The 20032-nt window shown below is 38.6% G+C and overlaps 1 protein-coding gene across 2 annotated transcripts in view; it reads left to right on the forward strand.

The window, feature by feature from the left end:
* LOC118817870 (neprilysin-like) overlaps window positions 1–19824 on the forward strand; it is a 67263-nt gene extending 47439 nt beyond the window's left edge. Inside the window, exons 14-23 of one of the 2 annotated variants that reach the window (XM_036584847.1) lie at window positions 6452–6550; window positions 6884–6961; window positions 7580–7683; window positions 8198–8256; window positions 8348–8467; window positions 10644–10777; window positions 12408–12473; window positions 14913–15008; window positions 16455–16531; window positions 17361–19824. In XM_036584847.1, coding sequence (XP_036440740.1) covers window positions 6452–6550; window positions 6884–6961; window positions 7580–7683; window positions 8198–8256; window positions 8348–8467; window positions 10644–10777; window positions 12408–12473; window positions 14913–15008; window positions 16455–16531; window positions 17361–17460 — 933 coding nt within the window. In that variant the 3' untranslated portion in view covers window positions 17461–19824. The remainder of the gene's footprint in view (window positions 1–6451; window positions 6551–6883; window positions 6962–7579; window positions 7684–8197; window positions 8257–8347; window positions 8468–10643; window positions 10778–12407; window positions 12474–14912; window positions 15009–16454; window positions 16532–17360) is intronic. The other variant, XM_036584848.1, reaches the window with a different exon arrangement.
* Window positions 19825–20032: the final 208 nt, after the last annotated feature.

Consider the following 20032-nt stretch of genomic DNA (forward strand, 5'->3'; position numbering starts at 1 on the left):
GAGCGGTGGATCTGCTGCACCTGTCGTAAACTACAGCCCTTAACACCCCGTTAATCACCCGGCCCCTTTGGGCCTCTCGACTGGGCAGCGGACGTGGCCTGCTGTAGCATACGTCTATATGTGTCCATTTTTCCAGAGTGTAGACATCTTAACAAGTACAGCTGGCATGTCCATGTGTACGTGTATATGAGTGTCTGTTGTTTTCACTGTAATACTGATGTAGTCAGATTACAGTGAGAAAACGTATTTTAGTGCGAAATGTCAGGTGGTCTTTTCCTTGGAGTGGGAATTCAGGTGGCTACATTTTTAAAAAATCAATTTCTTTCATCCCAAAACTAAACAATCTTAATATGTCCATTAACATCTCCTGTTATAATATATGCAAATAGGAGAGCTTAATTCCAAACATATGTTACAGTCACTGGTGTTGTATGAATATGGTATAACCAGTGACTATGACTCCACTGACATTCTGGTTAAAACTGAGCATTTTGTAAATTGACTCATTGGTGGTCAGGTGACCTTGTGTATTAAAATGAGTAATAAAAATTATATATTTGACATTATTTTGACAAAATTTTAATTACCCAGATTAAAGCACATAACACCTGTGACACATAGTGAGAGAGTGTGACTCACCTTCTCATGCATTGAGACACTTCCTCTCTGATAAGCCTCAACCCAAAGAAGCAGTTTAATAGAGCTGAAAATACTGTGTTAAAATATAAGAGTCCTGATAATATCAGTGACGACAATCTAATATAAAATAAAAATGTAATATAACATTAATGATATGAAAATTAAAAATGAATCTGTTTTATACAAATTCCAAAGTTAAACCTTTTAATATATATTATATTGTTTTATATTAAAAATGGTTGAAAATTGGTTTTGTGATGAGCTGTTTTACAGATGCAGAGCGACTATGAAAAATCAGAGAATCATAAGGGAAAAGTATTATTTAATATTAGGTCAACTGTGTAAATGTACCTACTGACCTTTGGAGCTGTGCCTAATATTTTAGCATCTTTTTAAACCCTGTGACCTGCAACATGGTTTCCCACTCCAAATGGAGAATAACCCATGTCCACCTTAAGTACACAAGTACCTTAATTAAAAACCTTACAGAAGCACTGGGGTTAATCATCGCTGTGGGGCTGTAAAATGCTGCTGTTAATATTTGACTTTCTTGCTGGTGACAGACCTGTTTGCATTTCATCATTTTAACAAGGAGCTTATTATGTCAAACGACAATCTACTTGGCACATAGTCAATTACAGGGCATGAGACAATAGCTTTCACCATCTGTTTAATACTTTTGGGCCAGTTCCCCAGACCCAGATTAAGTCTAAGCTTTTAAGCCTGGACTAAAATGCATTTCTGAGTTTGATCATTGCATTTTTTTCCTTGTACACTCTTCAGTGAGGTGTCACAGAAGATTCTTTGAGTTCTGTCAGAAGAACCACTTTTGGTTCCCAAAATAACCATGTTTGAAAAGAGAATTATGAGTGTAAAGAACTTTTTAAGGGTTTGATGTAAAGGTTCTATATATTCTATATACACCGATCAGGCATAACATTATGACCACCTCCTTGTTTCTACGCTCATTGTCCATTTTATCAGCTCCACTTGCACTTTGTAGTTCTACAGTTACAGACTGTAGTCCATCTGTTTCTCTGCATACTTTGTTAGCCCCCTTTTACCCTGTTCTTCAGTGGTCAGGACCCCCATGGACCCATGGTTTTTAAACACCTCAGAGTCACTGCTGGACTGAGAATAGTCAAATGATGAGCTATCGTCTCTGACTTTACATCTACAATGTGGACTGACAAGGTAGGAGTGTCTAATAGAGTGGACAGTGAGTGGACACAGTGTTTAAAAACTCCAGCAGCACTGCTGTGTCTGATCCACTCAGACCAACACAGCACACACGAACACACCACCACCACGTCAGTGTTACTGCATTGCTGAGAATGATCCACCACCCAAATAGTACCTGCTCTGTGAGGGTCCATGGGGGTCCTGACCACTGAAGAACAGGGTAAAAGGGGTCTAACAAAGTATGCAGAGAAACAGATGGACTACAGTCTGTAACTGTAGAACTACAAAGTGCACCTATATAGTAAGTGGAGCTGATAAAATGGACAATGAGCGTAGAAACAAGGAGGTGGTCATAATGTTATGCCTGATCAGTGTATATATGGGTGCTCATAAATAAATATTCCGTAAAATCCTCCACTGATATCTTGTAGTCAAAGTTGAAGTTCAAAGTAAAAGTTGGGGTAAACAAATCTCTAAAGGTGAGTGGTTGAAGTGTTTTGCAAGGCTTAGCCAAGCAGCTAAACTAGCAACAGCTCACTTTATTATCTTACTTATATATTAACATCTAAGTCTCAGGGAATAGTGTAAAATATAGTTTCAAAAAAGGATAACACTTTACTCTAGGGCAGGGGTTGGCAACCTGCCACTCTGGAGCTTTTTTACTGCCTTGTTGCGGCTCCACAGCAGAATTAGATTTTTAGATAAAAATTAAATAATCCTCCTTGGCAGTAAAATAAAGCTCTGCTGATCGTTCAACACAGTTTTAACAATAAATGGTCTTTAGCCCTGAAGGTTAGCATGCAGACTGCTGGTCACCATAGCAACACAGACACCAGTCTCACCTAGTAGCTAACGAAAAGGCAAAGAGAAAGATTTAATATGAACCGATAATTCATACGAATTGATAATTCATAGACGAATGGACTTATTTGCATTTATAATCACTCCAGCTGGTTTTCTGACAAGTTTAATCTGCAAGGAGAAACTGTCAAAGACTAAAAAGTTGCGAAACTGAAGTCAGTTTCTTGTTCAGATTTTTTTTTTAAATGGTGCCTGAGGCGCCAGAATGTAACTGCTGCACCATTTAAGGTGGCACGGGAAAATTCGAACAAAAAGAATGAGAAGCTCACCTCAGCCTCGTAAAAAGTCAAACGTTAAGAGACATTTTACAAGAAACTATTCTACTTTTGCGGAAAGGTTTCCTGCCGGAGATGCAAGAAAAGTGGTTATAACTGAGCTAAAGCTTAAAGCAGAGCAACATCAGTCTGTTTATTTATTATATTTTTAGCCTGCATTAGTACATACTGACATATTTACAGCCAGCATGGTAAAACGTTATTTCAATAAAATTGAACATTTGAGTTGCCGACCTCTGCACTAGGGTCCTGTTCATAAGGCTACATGACATCTACATAAGCATGTCATGACAACTGATGTAAATGTTTATAAATGCTCATTCCAAAAGGCATCATTCACTATAAAGGTTACATTTGCCAGTTTTGATCAAAGTTAGCTAAAGTAGCCTGTATGACAGATGACGTCTATTGGAATAAGCCTTTATAAACATTTATGTAGGGTTATATCAGTTGTCATGATAAGCCTTATGAACAGTAAACAGTAGCCTACCCTACAGTAAAGTATTACCAAAAAAATGCTTGTATGATGCTAAAATTGAGTGTTTCATGTGCCTGTCTGCCTCTCATAAAACAGTGTCTCAGGCATCAAACAGCAAATTCATAACCATGGCATGCAAAAAATGTACTTTTAAGAGGCATAAATGCTTTAGACATTTGGTTCTTATCACTGCCACTGTGAAACGTGAGAAGCCTGAGTATTTAAGGGGTTTAAGTGTTCTCCTGTTCTCCTGGATGCATGTGTAAGAGCATGTACACTGTAATGGGATATTCTGTTGTTTGCGTGTGGTTTGGGAACGTGTCTAAGAGATCAAATGACCTCTTTTTGGCCAAATTGTAAGCCACCTTTGGCTGCAACCCCTCCATCCTTGTCATCCATGTCTTCGGTCACATGGGGATCAGTACAGATATCCACATGCAGGCCTCCATTAAAGGTGAACACTGCCAGGTCTGAACTGCTGCCAGTGGTTTTACGAATTGGAGAAGGAGAGTCCAATCAAAACAACCCCATGATATGAAGTAGTACACCATCATAAGCGATAGATCGTGCAGGACTTTCGGGTTCCAAATGCAGTCCAGGCATGCGCAGCTATTTTAGGATTGATATAGTGGCCTACAATCGCCTTTGAACCGGTGACAAAGAACACTGCGCGCTTAACAGCACGTCGGCGCAATTCATAACATTTAAAGTGACAGCTTATCCCCGTGTGATAAGGAACGGTGTTAAGAGAAATATACAAGCCTAAACTCTCCCGTAATCTCCTCTCTGTCTCCGTCAAGTCTTGGCTCGGTTCCTAGTTGCTGTTTCAACCGGCACCTACGCTGGGAGCCACGTGAAATCCTTTGAGAAATGTAAACAAAACACTACGGCACTGACGTAAACTCTACACTATATTTTTACTGATATGGTGGGGAAGTTCAAAGTGAGAGCATTAGTCAGTATAGCTCGCTGCTCCAGGCTAAGACACTACTCAAGATAAGATAGGGCACTACTCGATTGTCTGTTTACTCAGCAATGTGTTTTATGTGACATAAAAGTCCCATCCATCTCAACAAACCGACATCTGCCCTTTTACCACCACATATATTCATATGACAGGACTTTGTACATCCCACTCACTTTTCTTGGTTACTCTCAGGGCCTGATGTAGTTCCACACATTAATGCTGCATAATTGCACCTGGGGTCATTATGAAAGACACTGCCATTGATTGCAAGCATGGTGAAGTTGAAGGAGCTTCCGTTCTTCAAGGGTTCATGAGTAAAGGTAGTGGTTCTATATAAAAACACATAAAGGACCTTTTGAACACAAAAAAAGATAATTTGCATGATCGAATGGTTTTTGTCTGCGATGGAAACATGTTGTACATCACAGATCCCTTTTGAAAAAGAGTCAGAGAAGCACTTTCAGGTACTATATACAGCTCTTTTTGCTAAGAGTGTTGAAAGGAAAAAATACAGAGACTTTCAACATCTGCCAGAACAACTGGTTCAACAATATCCAAGTGAAAAGTTCATGGAACCACAACAGACAGAGAACAAGATTTCTCTCAGGATGGTAAGAGAAAAGCCAGAAGTCACTTAGAAAGTTGCTGGATGATACCCCTCACCAAAAAGAAGCACAGAGATGTCCATCTAAAATGTCCACACAAGCATTTAGACATATCAGAACTGTTAGAGAGCAATGTACTCTGGTCAGACGAAAGAAAGAAAGAAAGAAAGAAAGAAAGAAAGAAAGAAAGAGGGTCACACATATGATTCCAAGAACACCCACAGTGAAGTATGAGGGTGGGAGCATCATGATATGGGGCCAGCTTCTACGCAAACAGTACTGGGGCGTTTACATGTCCTGGAAGGAAACATGAATCTTGTAAAGGGTCCTAACAAAGAGTCTATGCCAGATACACCTTTGTGCTCTTGAATATGTAGATTCTGTTCTTACCTGAGAAAAATCCCAAATAAGAAAACACTGGTGAGAACAAAGGCATGATGCAGCTGCAATGTGTGCTTCCTGTCCTTCTTTTTGCAAACTCTGTTTTCTTAGCTGGAATAGAATAAGACCCCTGTAGAATGTTTGTCTCTTCATCACTCTTTATTTCCTCTTTTGTCTCGAGCTTTTTTTTTTTTCGAACATTACAAGCCAATCAGTCCCCTGCATAAAATCAGTTCACGCTCATCCAATAAGACAAAATGAGACGGTTTAAGAATGTTTTAATTAAAGGCTGTTTGAGTTTTAGACTGGATTATGGAGACTGGTATGTTAAAAGGAAGCTCAAATTTTCCCAAAGTTTTATATAATTTTGTCTTTGAGATGTAAACAGAGTCATTCAGGGTGGTTTGGTGTGAAATGGATCATTGTAGAAAAAAATATCCACTCAGATTTCTCTACAGTGACGATAGGAACCAGGGGTCACAATGTTTACAACAGAAATCAGCCATTTTTGTTTACTGTTCAAAACAACCAGTGAACCTACACATGTCTTGAGTTGAGAATGTCTCAAACATCAGGCATATTCATAACCGTTTTACATAATAACTTTCTGTGAGGGAGCGTTTAGAGACATTAAACTCTTTAGACGTTCCTATGACCACCACTGGAAACAATTGTGATTCTGTTAGTTTCTCTAGGATGGAGCGTTTCACATCAAATCACTTTAAATGACTTTGTTTACCTCCGATTGGCTGAGCTATGTTTGAAGCCGTACTCAATATACATACACATCAACAAACTGGACACAACAGTTGTATTAAATTTGTATTTATGTACCAAGTTAAAAAACCATCAACCTTATAATAGAATAATCTTGTTGATTGTTGAGTCGCTTGGCAACCATAACCTATTCTTAATGAACTACATTGCTTGCTGGAAGAATGGTTAGTTTTAAATTCTTAACAGAAAATTGTGAACTTTATCATGCTTTGCATTGCCTAACAACACCCTTTAACTGTGGTAAAACCGCTTTAATGTAATGTATGCTGTTCTCTGATTGGCTCAGATGGATGAGATGATTGCCAACATCAGAGAGGTGTTTGTGAGCAACCTTCATGACCTCACCTGGATGGACGACGAAACCAAGAAAGCAGCTGAGGAGAAGGTGAGTTGGTCATTATGATGTCTTAGCAAGATCCTGTGCACAAAATATAATACCTCAACTGCCTCATTCAGTCAAATCTGATCTGTGTCAGGGGTTAATTTAAGCACTTTCCCTCCCTCACTGTTAGTTCGTTCTTCATCATTGCTTCTCAAATGAAAGCTTAACGTAAACAATGCTGTGCAGATGGTGATGGAAGTTGTCATTTGATAACATCAGCTGCTGAGTTCAAGGTTCCTGTAATGCAATCAGTATGATTTAGCACTAACAACCACAGCCTTTGTGGAACTTTCAGTAAACAAGTCGATGATTCATATTTACTTTTACTCCTTGCAGGCCCGAGCCATTCGAGAGAGAATTGGGTTCTCGGAAAATATCAAGAACAATACGTACTTGGATGAGGAATATAAAGACGTAAGTTAGAACCACAGCAGGAAACAGAAGATACTAGCTGGTGTAATATAGATAAGCAAAAAAACAACAGTCTGCATAAATCAGACAGTAAAATGTCAGCTTTTATTTGAACTTGAGATATATTGGTGACACTTTACTTGAACCCTGCTACATAACTTTGCCAAAACTATGCCATAAACACCATGGCAGATGTCATTTGCTGGCATAAGTTCTCTCAACAGATTATGTCAGGGCTGCACAATGGGACAATATTATTGCATGCACTAAGAGAAACTAGTACTGTGCCAAATCAAGACCATGGTAGCAGACTTGTGGTAGACAAGTGCTCATAGAAGTTATAGTCAGTCATACATAGGCAATTACTCATCAGCTGTTCTAACTACACTCACCGAGCACTTTATTAGGTACACTGTACTCTGGGTAGGACTTCTCTTTTGATCTCAAACAGCCTTAAGTCTTTGACCTTTTTGAGTGAAATTATAAGCGTGAAAAACTTTTGTAGTTTTAGGAAACCTCCACTTAGTAAGGTCATAAACCAAGCCTTTATTTTTAAAGAAGGGAAAAAATGCTTTTTCAAATTAAGAGTCTTTTTGCAAATACCCTTTTCAACATTGCCAGCTGGAGTACAAATCAGAAGAGTACTTTGAGAACATCCTGAAGAATCTGGAGTTTGGTCAGAAGAAACGACTGAAGAGGTTGAGGGTGAAAGTGAACAAAGAAGAGTAAGAGACTTCTTGCCTTTTTGACTTCCAGTCTCAGATTAGGCTTAGTCCTGGGGCCTTATTTATGAAACCTTCATATAATGGTCACACATGAAAAGTCATATTTACGTATGAACATTTTTGTATGTGACAAATTCGTGTATAAGTACTGGGGGCAGTCGTGGGCTAGAAGTTAGGGTACCAGCCTCGTAAACGGAAGGTCGCTGGTTCAATCCAAAGAGCCAACAGGACATAACATGATTCAGTGAGAACTTATAGTGCATTTTTTATAAATAAGGCTCCTTGACTACAAATGAAGTCCCTGCTGAGAGTGTAATTTAGTCCAATCTGCTTCTGGAAAATTGGCCATTTCTTGTCTATGTACACTGATGACAGATGGCTCTTTCAGAAATAGGAAGTCATTCTCTAAGTTTAGCCACTGCTATATAAAACCCTTATTAATGAAGAACTGTCGTAAAACATTAACATGAATGTGGACTCCATTAACTTGAAATGTGTCATCCTTTAACCCAAGGTGGATCTCAGGGGCAGCAGTGGTCAATGCGTTCTACTCATCCAGCAGAAACCAAATAGGTAACAAGAAAGCAAATTTGATGAAAAGCAGTTTTGGAATTGGTGAACTGTTTAAGTTAAGGTTGACTGAATGTCTTTCCTGCTCTGTCAGTATTTCCTGCCGGAATCCTCCAGCCTCCTTTCTTTGGTAAAGGCCAGCCTTGGGCACTCAACTATGGTGGCATTGGCATGGTGATTGGCCACGAGATCACCCACGGCTTTGACGATAATGGTGAGAAAACTGGTCCCTTCTGTGCCTGATAGTGCTGACTTTGTGATATAACAAGTACAGGAGCTCAGTAGAGATTTAATACACCTGTTTTGTTTTACATGCACTGTACAATTATGCCTAATGGCCTTCTGTAAACAAGTAAAAATAGGGTTTAAGATTCCTTAAGCAGGTGCTTGCTTTCTTGTCTAGTTTGATTTACTGTAGCGAACAAACATGCATGAATTTCCTGGACAAAAGCAGCTAACAGCATATCCTCAAGCAGGCCCACCCACTTTTATCATCAGCCCACTCAAAATGACCCAAATTTAACTGGCAATTGTTAACACGATGCTATTTATCTGTTGTTTTTAGTTATTTTACTGATACTTAAAAATGCTGAATATCAGTAAATTAGAATGAATATTTTATATATTATTTTAATATTAAAAACACACCAAAAACAAAGCATACCATCTCTGCAATTTTTATATTTCATATACAAAATTGGGCTTAAGTTGGGCTTGTTTTCTAACAAGTGATTTTAATCTGTAGTAGATTTTCTTTGTTTTAAAAAAGAAACTTCATGCACTCTCGTGCACTCTCACACACTCTCTAGCACGCTATCTGCTCTGTGGCCGTGTTGGAATAGCTCTGGAGTTCGAGGAGTGGGTGAATGTGCCCTTGAATGAAACAATGGACGATAAGATGGATGTGCAAATGAGCCGTAGTGAAATGTGTGATATGTTAGATTCGGGGTTGTTTAAAAATATTCAGGGCTTTAGTCCTGGAGGCCCAGGTCAGGCTACACCCCTGCTGAATCCCATAGCTAGCTGAAATGAGCATTAACGTAGCATTGATAACCAGTTACTTACAAAGACAAGTAATACTTACAGAGCAAAAATCTGCTATGATGATGTATAAATAATAAAACAAAAACATAAACAAAAAATAAATTAAAAAGTTCATATACTCACTTGAACAGGTTGTACACAGTAAGCTACCATGCTATCAGACGCCTAGCATGCTATCAGAACTTTACCACTAGTTAAGCATAAACTTGTGGCATTTACTCTAGTTCATAGATATTAATGCAGCTCAGGAACATCAGACTAGCTTAAAGGTGCAGTGTGTAAGATTTGGTGGCATCTAGTGGTGAGGCTGCAGATTGCAACCAGCTGAATGCCCCTCCTTTATCCATCCCTTTCCAAATGTTCAGTAGAACCTATGGCTGTGCATTGCATTTAGACTGGTATGCTAAAATAACCGTCGGCAAGAAAACAGGCAGCTTTTGCATCACTCTGAAAACATTTGTTCTTTATTAGCGACTTCCATCTTGGAAAGGCTCCACCAGGGTTTATCCTGTTTTTTGCCATTGCTTGTCCCAATTTCATTTTGCTCCTTCATGTTTCTGCTCTTCTCTTGCTTTTTCTTGTGCTAAATAATAAAAATTTGGATTCTCAAACTTCTCCAAACACTAAATGGTCAGCCTGCCCTGGCAGTAACCACTGATTCTTTTTCTTTGTACACCTTCCAAGCAGTGCAATGGCCAAAATCAAGCTGCTGCTTCAATGTAAAAACATTAGAGGTGCTCTTTAGAGTCAGCGTTTGGTTTGTCCATTCTGGGCTACCATAGAAACATGGTGGTGCAACACGGCAGCCTCTGTTGGAAGAGGACCCGCTCCCTGTGTAGACATGAAGGGCTCTTTCTAAGCTAACGAAGACACATTTTGTAGTTACCTGTGATTATACGCTAATGAAAACATAGTTTTGTATACTATATTCAATTTCAGCTAATAGATCCCTCTAAATCTTATACACTGCACCTTTAAACACAGCATATCATCGTAGAAATTCTGGAAATGTTTTATAGTGAGCATGTCATATTACATTAGACAAACACAGTCAGTACTATTATCCAAGTCTGAACATTTGACAGTAATTTACCAGCTCATTATCATTGAATGCATAAATTGCCAAAAGTTATATTGGTCATTATAAAAGAAGAGCTCTGAGTTTTTATATTCTGGTGGACTTTCTCTCCTACTCTCCTGCTGCACTGTTTGAATGATGCTTGGCAAACACCTCAATTATGGTTTGCCTGGATCAGCCAGGCCTACCTGCAGATTTATAAAGCACATCCAAAACTCAGTCCTGCCTCAGCTACTATACATCATGCTAATGACTTGTACTCCAACAGGGCGTAACTTTGATAAAGATGGAGATCTGAAGGACTGGTGGACTCCATCCTCCACTCAGAATTTCCAGGATCTGTCCAAATGTATCGTGGGCCAGTACAGCAGCTTCTCCTGGGACCTGGCAAGCGGACAGAATGTACGGTGTTATATTATCTATTCTGCATTCAGTGACTCAATGAGAGCACAATCATATAGAATAACGGGTAAATTTGTTGAAAGCTACTTTTGATCGCTGCATTTTAAAAAAGGCTTAAACTATCAGTGACACTTTATTTCAAGTGGTCCTGAGTGGTCCCAAACACTCAGGTAACATGTCAAAAGCATATGAGGGCTAGGGTTAGGTTTTGGGTAATGGAAGTAACACTAACAATACTAATGTAAGTAATATATCAACAGCACATCTACAACATATTTACTACTTCACTGATATGCTGTTTATGTGTTACTGATAATCTGTTAAGAGTTTATTAATCATCTACAACGGACCACTCCAAATAAAGTGTTACCAAACTATCAATCCACATTTTCTCCTGCCGCTTTCCACCCATGATTCTAAATTCGCATGTTGTAAAACATTGACAAAAACGTTCCATCAACTCATATCTACCCTCAGGAAGACCATCAGACCTATTTCCAAATCAGGGTCCAGTCATTTTGAACCATCTAAAGCTTGTGCTGACCTTCCATCATAATTATTTTGGTATTACATTGTCATTTTAACACAGGGGAACTGGAGCCCCCTTAACTTAAGATATCCTTTCGTATGATTGGAAAATGCTGATGGCAACTCAAAGACTCTACACTGATTTACTAGCACGTTGTAAGAAATGCATTGTACATTGTAGTTAATTTTTTTTAAGTATACAATCAACAAAATATGGAATTTGTCCATATTTTTGTTTTCGATTATATATGCTGCATGAAAAAAGGTACTTTGTTTGGGTACAAACATCACATTTATTACATGTAGTTAGGTATTTAGTATGTTATGTAATTATGTCATAATTGTACAGTTCTCTTTTAGTACAATTTAAGTAGAATAAGAGTAAAATTTAAAAATCAATCAATCAATCAATCAATCAATCAATCCAGTTAAGTTCTATCTTGGCTCCAGTCTTTTGTTTTTAAATTCTATTTTTCTGACAGTATGACAGAATTCATACATTTAAAAAGCAGCTTGAACCCTTAAGAAATGAAATCAAACCGATTTTTAAATCAAAAAGAAGTTAAATAAATAATCAAAGGCAAAATTCAAGCAAATTTTTTGCTTTGTAGAAAGTAACATGTATTCATTTTCAAAATTAAAAGAAAGTGGTATAAAGAACAGAAAACATCAAAGTCATTCAAAGTTATTGCAGAAAAACTCCAGAATAAATGCTTATAAATAAGGATTAATAGAAAAAGCTGTTTTTAACAGTGACAATGGTAAGAAAGCCTAATAATATTGAAGCCGCATATTTGGAGCAAAAGTTTGTGGTAAAATTGAAAAGGTTTAAAAATATTCACTTTCTTGAACTCCAGCTCTTGTTGCTATAGCAGGTCCTCTTGTCTGTGTCTGTGTCAGTGTGTCTCGGCCGCCTTCTGCTGAGCCGTTAACAGCGCTCTTTTCTGTCGTCTTCTCAAATCGCGTTCCTGGAACTCGAGTACGCTGCGATTTTTCAGAAGAAGTAGAAAGAGCTTCAAATTACTGTTATTTTCTGTCTTTTCTCATCATTTTCTCTTTTTTTTCCTCTTTTCTGTCGCTCTCCTGTCCTTTGTATGAGCAGCTGAATGGGAATAACACGCTTGGAGAGAATATTGCGGACAATGGGGGCATTCGCCAAGCTTATCAAGTAAGTGCAGAGCATCGTGGCCTTTGTGTCCATCGGTGCCTTGTTGTCCTGCTCATCCTGCCGGAGAAAATTGCCTCAGAAATGTGTTGCAGAGAATTCAGTGAACGTTTCATGCTCAGTCATTTCGTAGTAGATGCAGAATCAAGCCTGGCTTGTGATTTATGCCAGTCAAACAATCAGGGGTGGTCGTTGCATTAGGCAGAGGTAAGCAGCCACCTAGAGGCCCCCTGATCCAAGGGCCCCATAAAAATACATATTAGATATACTGTACATGTTTATTTTTTTAATAAACTATTCTAAATGACACTGATCTGCCATAACATTAAAACCACCTACTTGTTTCTACACTCATTGTCCATTTTATCAGCTCCACTGACCATATAGGAGCACGTTGTGGTTCTACAGTTACAGACTGTAGTCCATGTGTTTCTCTGTGTACTTTGTTACCCTGTTCTTCAGTGGTCAGGACCCTCAAAGGACCACCACAGAGCAGGTTATTTGGGTGGTGGATCATTCTCAGCACTGCAGTGACACTGATGTGGTGATGTTGTGCTAGTGCGTGTTGCGCTGGTACAAGTTTTTAGATGTGTTACAGGTACGGTTGTGTTAGGTCAGGTATGTTACAGGTACGGTTATGTTAGGTCAGGTATGTTACAGGTACAGCTATGTTAGGTCAGGTATGTTACAGGAATGGTTATGTTAGGTCAGGTATGTTACAGGTACAGCTATGTTAGGTCAGGTATGTTACAGGTACAGTTATGTTAGGTCAGGTATGTTACAGGTACAGCTATGTTAGGTCAGGTATGTTACAGGTACAGTTATGTTAGGTCAGGTATGTTACAGGTACAGCTATGTTAGGTCAGGTATGTTACAGGTACGGTTAAGTTAGGTCAGGTATGTTACAGGTACAGCTATGTTAGGTCAGGTATGTTACAGGTACGGTTGTGTTAGGTCAGGTATGTTACAGGTACGGTTATGTTAGGTCAGGTATGTTACAGGTACGGTTTTGTTAGGTCAGGTATGTTACAGGGACAGTTATGTTAGGTCAGGTATGTTACAGGTACTGTTATGTTAGGTCAGGTATGTTACAGGTACGGTTTTGTTAGGTCAGGTATGTTACAGGGACAGTTATGTTAGGTCAGGTATGTTACAGGTACGGTTGTGTTAGGTCAGGTATGTTACAGGGACAGTTATGTTAGGTCAGGTATGTTACAGGTACTGTTATGTTAGGTCAGGTATGTTACAGGTACGGTTTTGTTAGGTCAGGTATGTTACAGGGACAGTTATGTTAGGTCAGGTATGTTACAGGTACGGTTTGTTAGGTCAGGTATGTTACAGGGACAGTTATGTTAGGTCAGGTATGTTACAGGTACTGTTATGTTAGGTCAGGTATGTTACAGGTACGGTTGTGTTAGGTCAGGTATGTTACAGGTACGGTTATGTTAGATTGGGGCCCTAAAGCAGAGGGAAGTTTAATGAAAATGATAAAATTGCATGTTATAGTGACCTTAATATCACGCACAACAAACAAACAAATGTGCATAAAATATTAATATTTCTGATGTTTTACTCAGCTAAAACAGCCCCATTGAAACATTGAAAACATATCATCATGTTAATTTTATGTTTACCCAGTTGTTCCCATTAAATCAGGAAAAGTTGTTAAAAATGAACCAAAAATAGCAATCTTTTATTTAGAGACGTAAGGCCTTGAAAGATAATAAATTATTTAGGGTCAAAACAAGCATAAATATCTGCCAGTATAATGATATCATTTCACTTAATAAAACTACTGAAAACAAGCAAAATAAACAGTAAATGTGAAATAATAAAAAATAGTTTATTTTGTAGATTTTATCAGTTTTAATTACACATTGATTATTTCAGTGTGTAGACAGTTGCATCATTCGGGATCTCAGAGCCTCAACTAGTTTACAAATGTGCATCCAGGTGGTGCCACTTCTGTCTTTCTCTTAGGTCCCCAGATTCGCGCCCCACCCCCCAAAAAAATAGCAGACAGGGCTCAAATGTGTTAAAAAGTGCCGTTCCAGCCAAGCTACTTTATTAGCTCCATCTTTGTCCACGATGTTGATGTTTGTTATGGTGAGAAATCAAGCAGGGGTGGCTTTAATAATGTCCAGAACACAGAAAAAAGCTGTTTAGTTTACTCTTGTTTTTGGACAGATTCTTGCAGGCCGGTTATGATGGTGAACTTGGCCTTAAAACATAATTGTAGGAAAATACCCAAATAATAAAATTGCATAAAATTGCAAAATAATGCATAAAAGTGTCCTATTTAATAATTTAAGAGGAATTTGCGTTTGTGGTCAGTCCCATTTCTGACAGCAGTGTAGTAGAACCTGCCAGCTTTTGCAGATTTGTGTCGATTCTGATCTGAGAGAAGACTGATTAAAGAAACATGCGGGATGTTTGTTCTAGGCATACCAGAAATACGTCAACAAGCATGGGAAGGAAGCTCCTTTGCCTGGACTCGACCTTAACCACGAGCAGCTTTTCTTCCTAAACTTTGCCCAGGTGAGAATTTAACTACGGTCTTTCTGATGTGACTGTAATTCCTTCTTTTTTTACTTAGACAACCAATTAAATGACAGACTGTGATGTGTAAGCTTGAGATTGATGAAGTGCAGTAGCTGTAAGGCAGGGTGAGATTACGAGACAAAATAAAACAACCAAATGAAACTAAAAAGGAAAGTTTGTGAAGGAACTCTAAGTTGGCTTGACAAAGCTGCTGCTATGGAATTCCAAGTGGTTGCTAATGTATTGCTGGGCCATTACTATGTTATCCCAGGTAGTTGCTAAGGCGTTGCTTGGCTGTTGCTGTACTATCCCAAGTAGTTGCTAAGGCACTTCTAGGCCATTGCCATGGTATCCCAGGTTGCTGCTAAGGTGTTGCTTGGCTGTTGCTGTAGTATCCCAAGTAGTTGCTAAGGTGTTGCTTGGCCATTGCTGTGTTATCCCAGGTAGTTGCTAAGGTGTTGCTTGGCTGTTGCTGTAGTATCCCAAGTAGCTGCTAAGGTGTTGCTTGGCCATTGCTGTGTTATCCCAGGTAGTTGCTAAGGTGTTGCTTGGCTGTTGCTGTAGTATCCCAGATATTTGCTAAAGTGTCGCTTGGCTGTTGCTATGGTATCCCAGGTAGTTGCTAAGGCATTGCTAGGCCTTTGTTATGGTATCCCAGGTAGCTGCTAAGGTGTTGCTTGGCTGTTGCTGTAGTATCCCAAGTAGTTGCTAAGGTGTTGCTTGGCCATTGCTGTGTTATCCCAGGTAGTTGCTAAGGTGTTGCTTGGCTGTTGCTGTAGTATCCCAAGTAGCTGCTAAGGTGTTGCTTGGCTGTTGCTGTAGTATCCCAGGTAGTTGCTAAGGCATTGCTTGGCTGTTGCTGTAGTATCCCAGATATTTGCTAAAGTGTCACTTGGCTGTTGCTGTGGTATCCCAGGTAGTTGCTAAGGCATTGCTAGGCCATTGCTATGGTATCCCAGGTAGCTGCTAAGGCGTTGCTTGGCTGTTGCTGTGGTATCCTAGGTGGCTGCTAAGGTGTTTCTAGGCTGTTGATGTCAGTTGCTTTCGATGTCACATTGACATAACGCCTATGTCAGACTACATTAATGTTTTTTAACATTAGCTTGTCATGACACTGTTTTGGGTAAAATGACAGCATGTTGTAACAACTGACCCAATGGACCCAAAGGTTTCCCGATATGCTGATTTATGCACTCTAAATGTAGGAATTTGGAGAAAAAAATTTTTGTACTACTGTTTAAAATTTAGAATTAGTTTTTTCAGTTATATAAAATCAACTTGGTTTCAGAAGAATGTATAAAATGATTCTTTTATGTTAGTCTTTGCAACTTTAGCTTTTATTAATAACAGGAAGCTGTAAAAATTGACGAAACATTAGATGTGTCCCCAGTGATGACATAAAATTTCTGACCATTTTTCAAGCTTAACCTTTTCTTTCTCCAGATTTGGTGTGGGACACATAGACCGGAACATGCTGTTAATTCCATCAAAACTGATGTCCACAGTCCAGGGAAGTTCAGGTATGATAACCTTCTCAGAAATTGCTCATCTTTGTTTTAAATGTTGACCTAATACGAGTCATCTTCAGGTCAACTTCAGCACTTTGTTTCTTTTTTCGATTAAATATACAATTGTGTGCCGAAGTTTGAGCTTCACTGGTCTTGTCAAATGACTCGTTTTGTTGATTTTGTAAGTGAAAATAGGTTGTAGTGCCAAAACTTTAGTACATACCACATTTTAGGTGTATTTTCTCCCCCAGTCTGTTAAATTAAGCACAGAAACAGTAAATGTCTTTTACAAGTCATTGTATTTGTGTACAATGTCATTGTATTGACAATGTCAATGTGACAAGCAGTTAGCCTTATGCTAACATACGTACTGGAATCCCATAGAAGTGCTAGCACAAATTCGATTTTATGTTTTATTTTTTCCCCAATCTGTTAAATTTAGCAAAGAAAAAGTAAATGTCTTTTACAAGCTTCACATGTACATGTGAAAATGTTCACGTGACTGGAAGTTAGCTTCATGCTAACATACATACTGGAAGAGATGCTAGAACAAATTACATTTCATGTTTTACATATGTTAACTTAACCAAAAAGCAAGTGTCCTTTACAAGCTCAAATGTACATATGACAGTGTTCATGTAACTAGCAGTTAGCCTTAGGCTAACATACTTGAATCCAATAAGAGTGCTAAGTTGAACTAAAAGGAGTGAACTAAAGGCGTTGCTCTAAATATCATTGGTTGCCACTGCTGACAATTAGCACATATGTGAAATGGCAAATGCAGTTTGTTGTTTTTTTTGGTCAGCTACTGAATAATCAGTGCTTTCAATCCTGCCTGCAGGGTTCTAGGATCCTTGCAGAATTTCCCAGAGTTTGCCAAAGCTTTCCAGTGCCAGAGAAACGACTACATGGTGCCTGAAAAGACTTGCCGGGTGTGGTGATCACTCCCCATATCGAGAGAATAGGGGCATTTAGTGAACCCTCATGACCCTGATGCCCTCTGTTCTCTCTTCTGACTGTGTGACTGCCATGGTCCAGGCTGGAAATGTTCTCTGATGTTCTCCACAGGGTACATAACACTCAACTTCACCAGTGCACTTCAATCATGTACAGTTATGGGACACAGTCTAATCCTACATGTAACAGTCTACTTAGTTGATTTTAGCCAGCGAGATCATCACAGGAACCGTGGTTATTGCTGTTTATGTTATGGTGATGTTCTATCAGATCTAAAGGCGATGTAAAGTTATTTTAAGATTTGAATCTATTCATGTCAATATCAAGTCAAACTGTGAACGGGGGATATCAGTAGCATTTTGTATGGTAAATACTTCTACATATAGCAACTTTAATTATCTTTGGTCAGCTGATTTAGTATTAGACACTTCCCGTACATAAAATACTTCTCGCACATGCCAAAAAATGTAATGTTATTGGCCTCAAGGAAGATGATAAGGAAAATACAGTACAGTAAATTTAGCTTAGTTCATTTAGACGAGTATATTCCAATAGGATAACAACGCAGTAGGATTTAAAATGAGCTGAAATCACATGTGGATATATTTTATTAGGCCTCTGAAATGTTATATTTATCAGTGAATGGCGTGTGATGCGTCGTATGTTAAATGAATAATGATGCAGGTGAATATCGTATGATTATGAACGTCATTTGAAAATCAAAATGAGAAATTTGGAAAACCTGCAGATTTGTAACCATATTAGTCTCTTGATTCTTCAATTGATTTAAACATGCTGGATGTTTAATGGTATATGTACATTGCACAGTATATGACATTTGACTTAGAACTGTATATTTTTTTTTTTTCAAAATACAGTGCTGTGAAAAGGGCCTGATTTTCTATATTATTGCATATTTGACATGGTGAGTGCTTTAAGATCTTTCAACGAAGTATTATCTTAACCAACTCAAAACACATTTTTTAAATGTTTTATTCCATTTATTTTGGGAGGTTGTCCAACATGTAAATCGCCCATGTGAGTAGTGCCCCCCCACTTTGGTACTCAAGCAAAAAGATGAACCAAATGTAATTGTTAATGAGATTCAGCTCATTGAGCGCAGTTACATTTGAATGCAGCCAGTTATGTTAAACATAAACCTTGTTTGTATTGTAGAAGTTGACCATCTGAGTGATGAAGCACAAAATTTTACCAAGCGCAGTTTGCCATGATCAAATGGAAGATGAAAAGTGTAACACATTAACATTTATTTTGGCAGACGCTCTCATTTAGAGGGACATCCATTTTAATCATGTTACATAGGCACTTTTAGCTTTGGGAGTCTAGCCCAAGGACCCTTATTGGTGTAGCATAGTGTGCTTGCCTAGGTGGGAATTAAACCACATCCTGCCATGTAGAGGGCACTACACTTCACCAACCACCATCCCTCTAAGTTTCTAGAACATTACAACAGTGAGAGCAAGGATCAACAAACTGTTAGCCTTAGGAACATTAGTGAATTAGCTGGCCTGTCAAAATTAAAGGAAAACATTCAGGCAGTCAACAAAAGTTCCAGATGAACATAAAAAGAACTACAGGCCTTGCTAGGCAGGTCGGTGTCCATGACTCCACAATAAGGGACTAACACATCAATGCTCATCTCTCATTTGCAAAAATGCACCTGGACAATCCAAAGATAATGTTTTATGGACTAACTTTTGTTCTATGGTGCAACATTTTGGTCAACACAAGTCCCTTCATATCTGCTGTAAAGCAAGTTCTGCATTCTACAATGGGAACATCGTACCAACATTGAAGCATGGCGGTGGTAGTGGGAAGGTGTGGATATGTTTTGCTGTCATGGGACTTCCTATAACTGAAGGAACTTTGAATTCTGTTCTGTGTCAGAGAATTCTTAAGGAGAGTGTCAGTTTATTTGTCCGTGAGCTGAAGCTGAAACATAATCAGGTCATGCAGCAAACAAATGATCGAAAACAGAAAAAAAATCCACATCTGAAAGGCTGAAAAGAAACACAGTGAATGTTCAGAAGTGGCCTAGTCAAAGTCCTGACTTGAACCAGCAGAGATGCTGTGGAAGAGCCTCGGAAAAGTAGTTCCTGCCCAAAAACCTACCAATATGTCTGAATTAAAGCTGTTCCGCACGCAAGAGTGGGCTCAAATTCCACCGCAACTGTGTGCAAGGCTGATATCAAATCATAGGAACTGTTGGTTGCAGTTAGGTCAAAAGTTTGAACAAATTCTAAAAAATGTGTTTTGTGTTTGAAACAGTTTTCTATGAATGTCACCTTTATAAGCATCTATAAACACATTCATAACATGTTATAATGCATTCATAAGGCATTATAAACATGGCTATACATATTTATAAATATGCATTACATGTTATAGCCATGCTTATTATGCATTATGAATTGTTAACATAATACATTATAAGTACTGATCATAACAAATTATAAGAGCTCATAAGTCGTATTTGTCTGCTCTAAGTAAAGTGAAGCGTACTGTACTAAAGCCTCCTCCAGTGTTAAGAGTGAG

The sequence above is a fragment of the Colossoma macropomum genome, unplaced genomic scaffold (assembly GCF_904425465.1).
Source record: "Colossoma macropomum unplaced genomic scaffold, Colossoma_macropomum, whole genome shotgun sequence".
Lineage (NCBI taxonomy): Eukaryota > Metazoa > Chordata > Actinopteri > Characiformes > Serrasalmidae > Colossoma > Colossoma macropomum.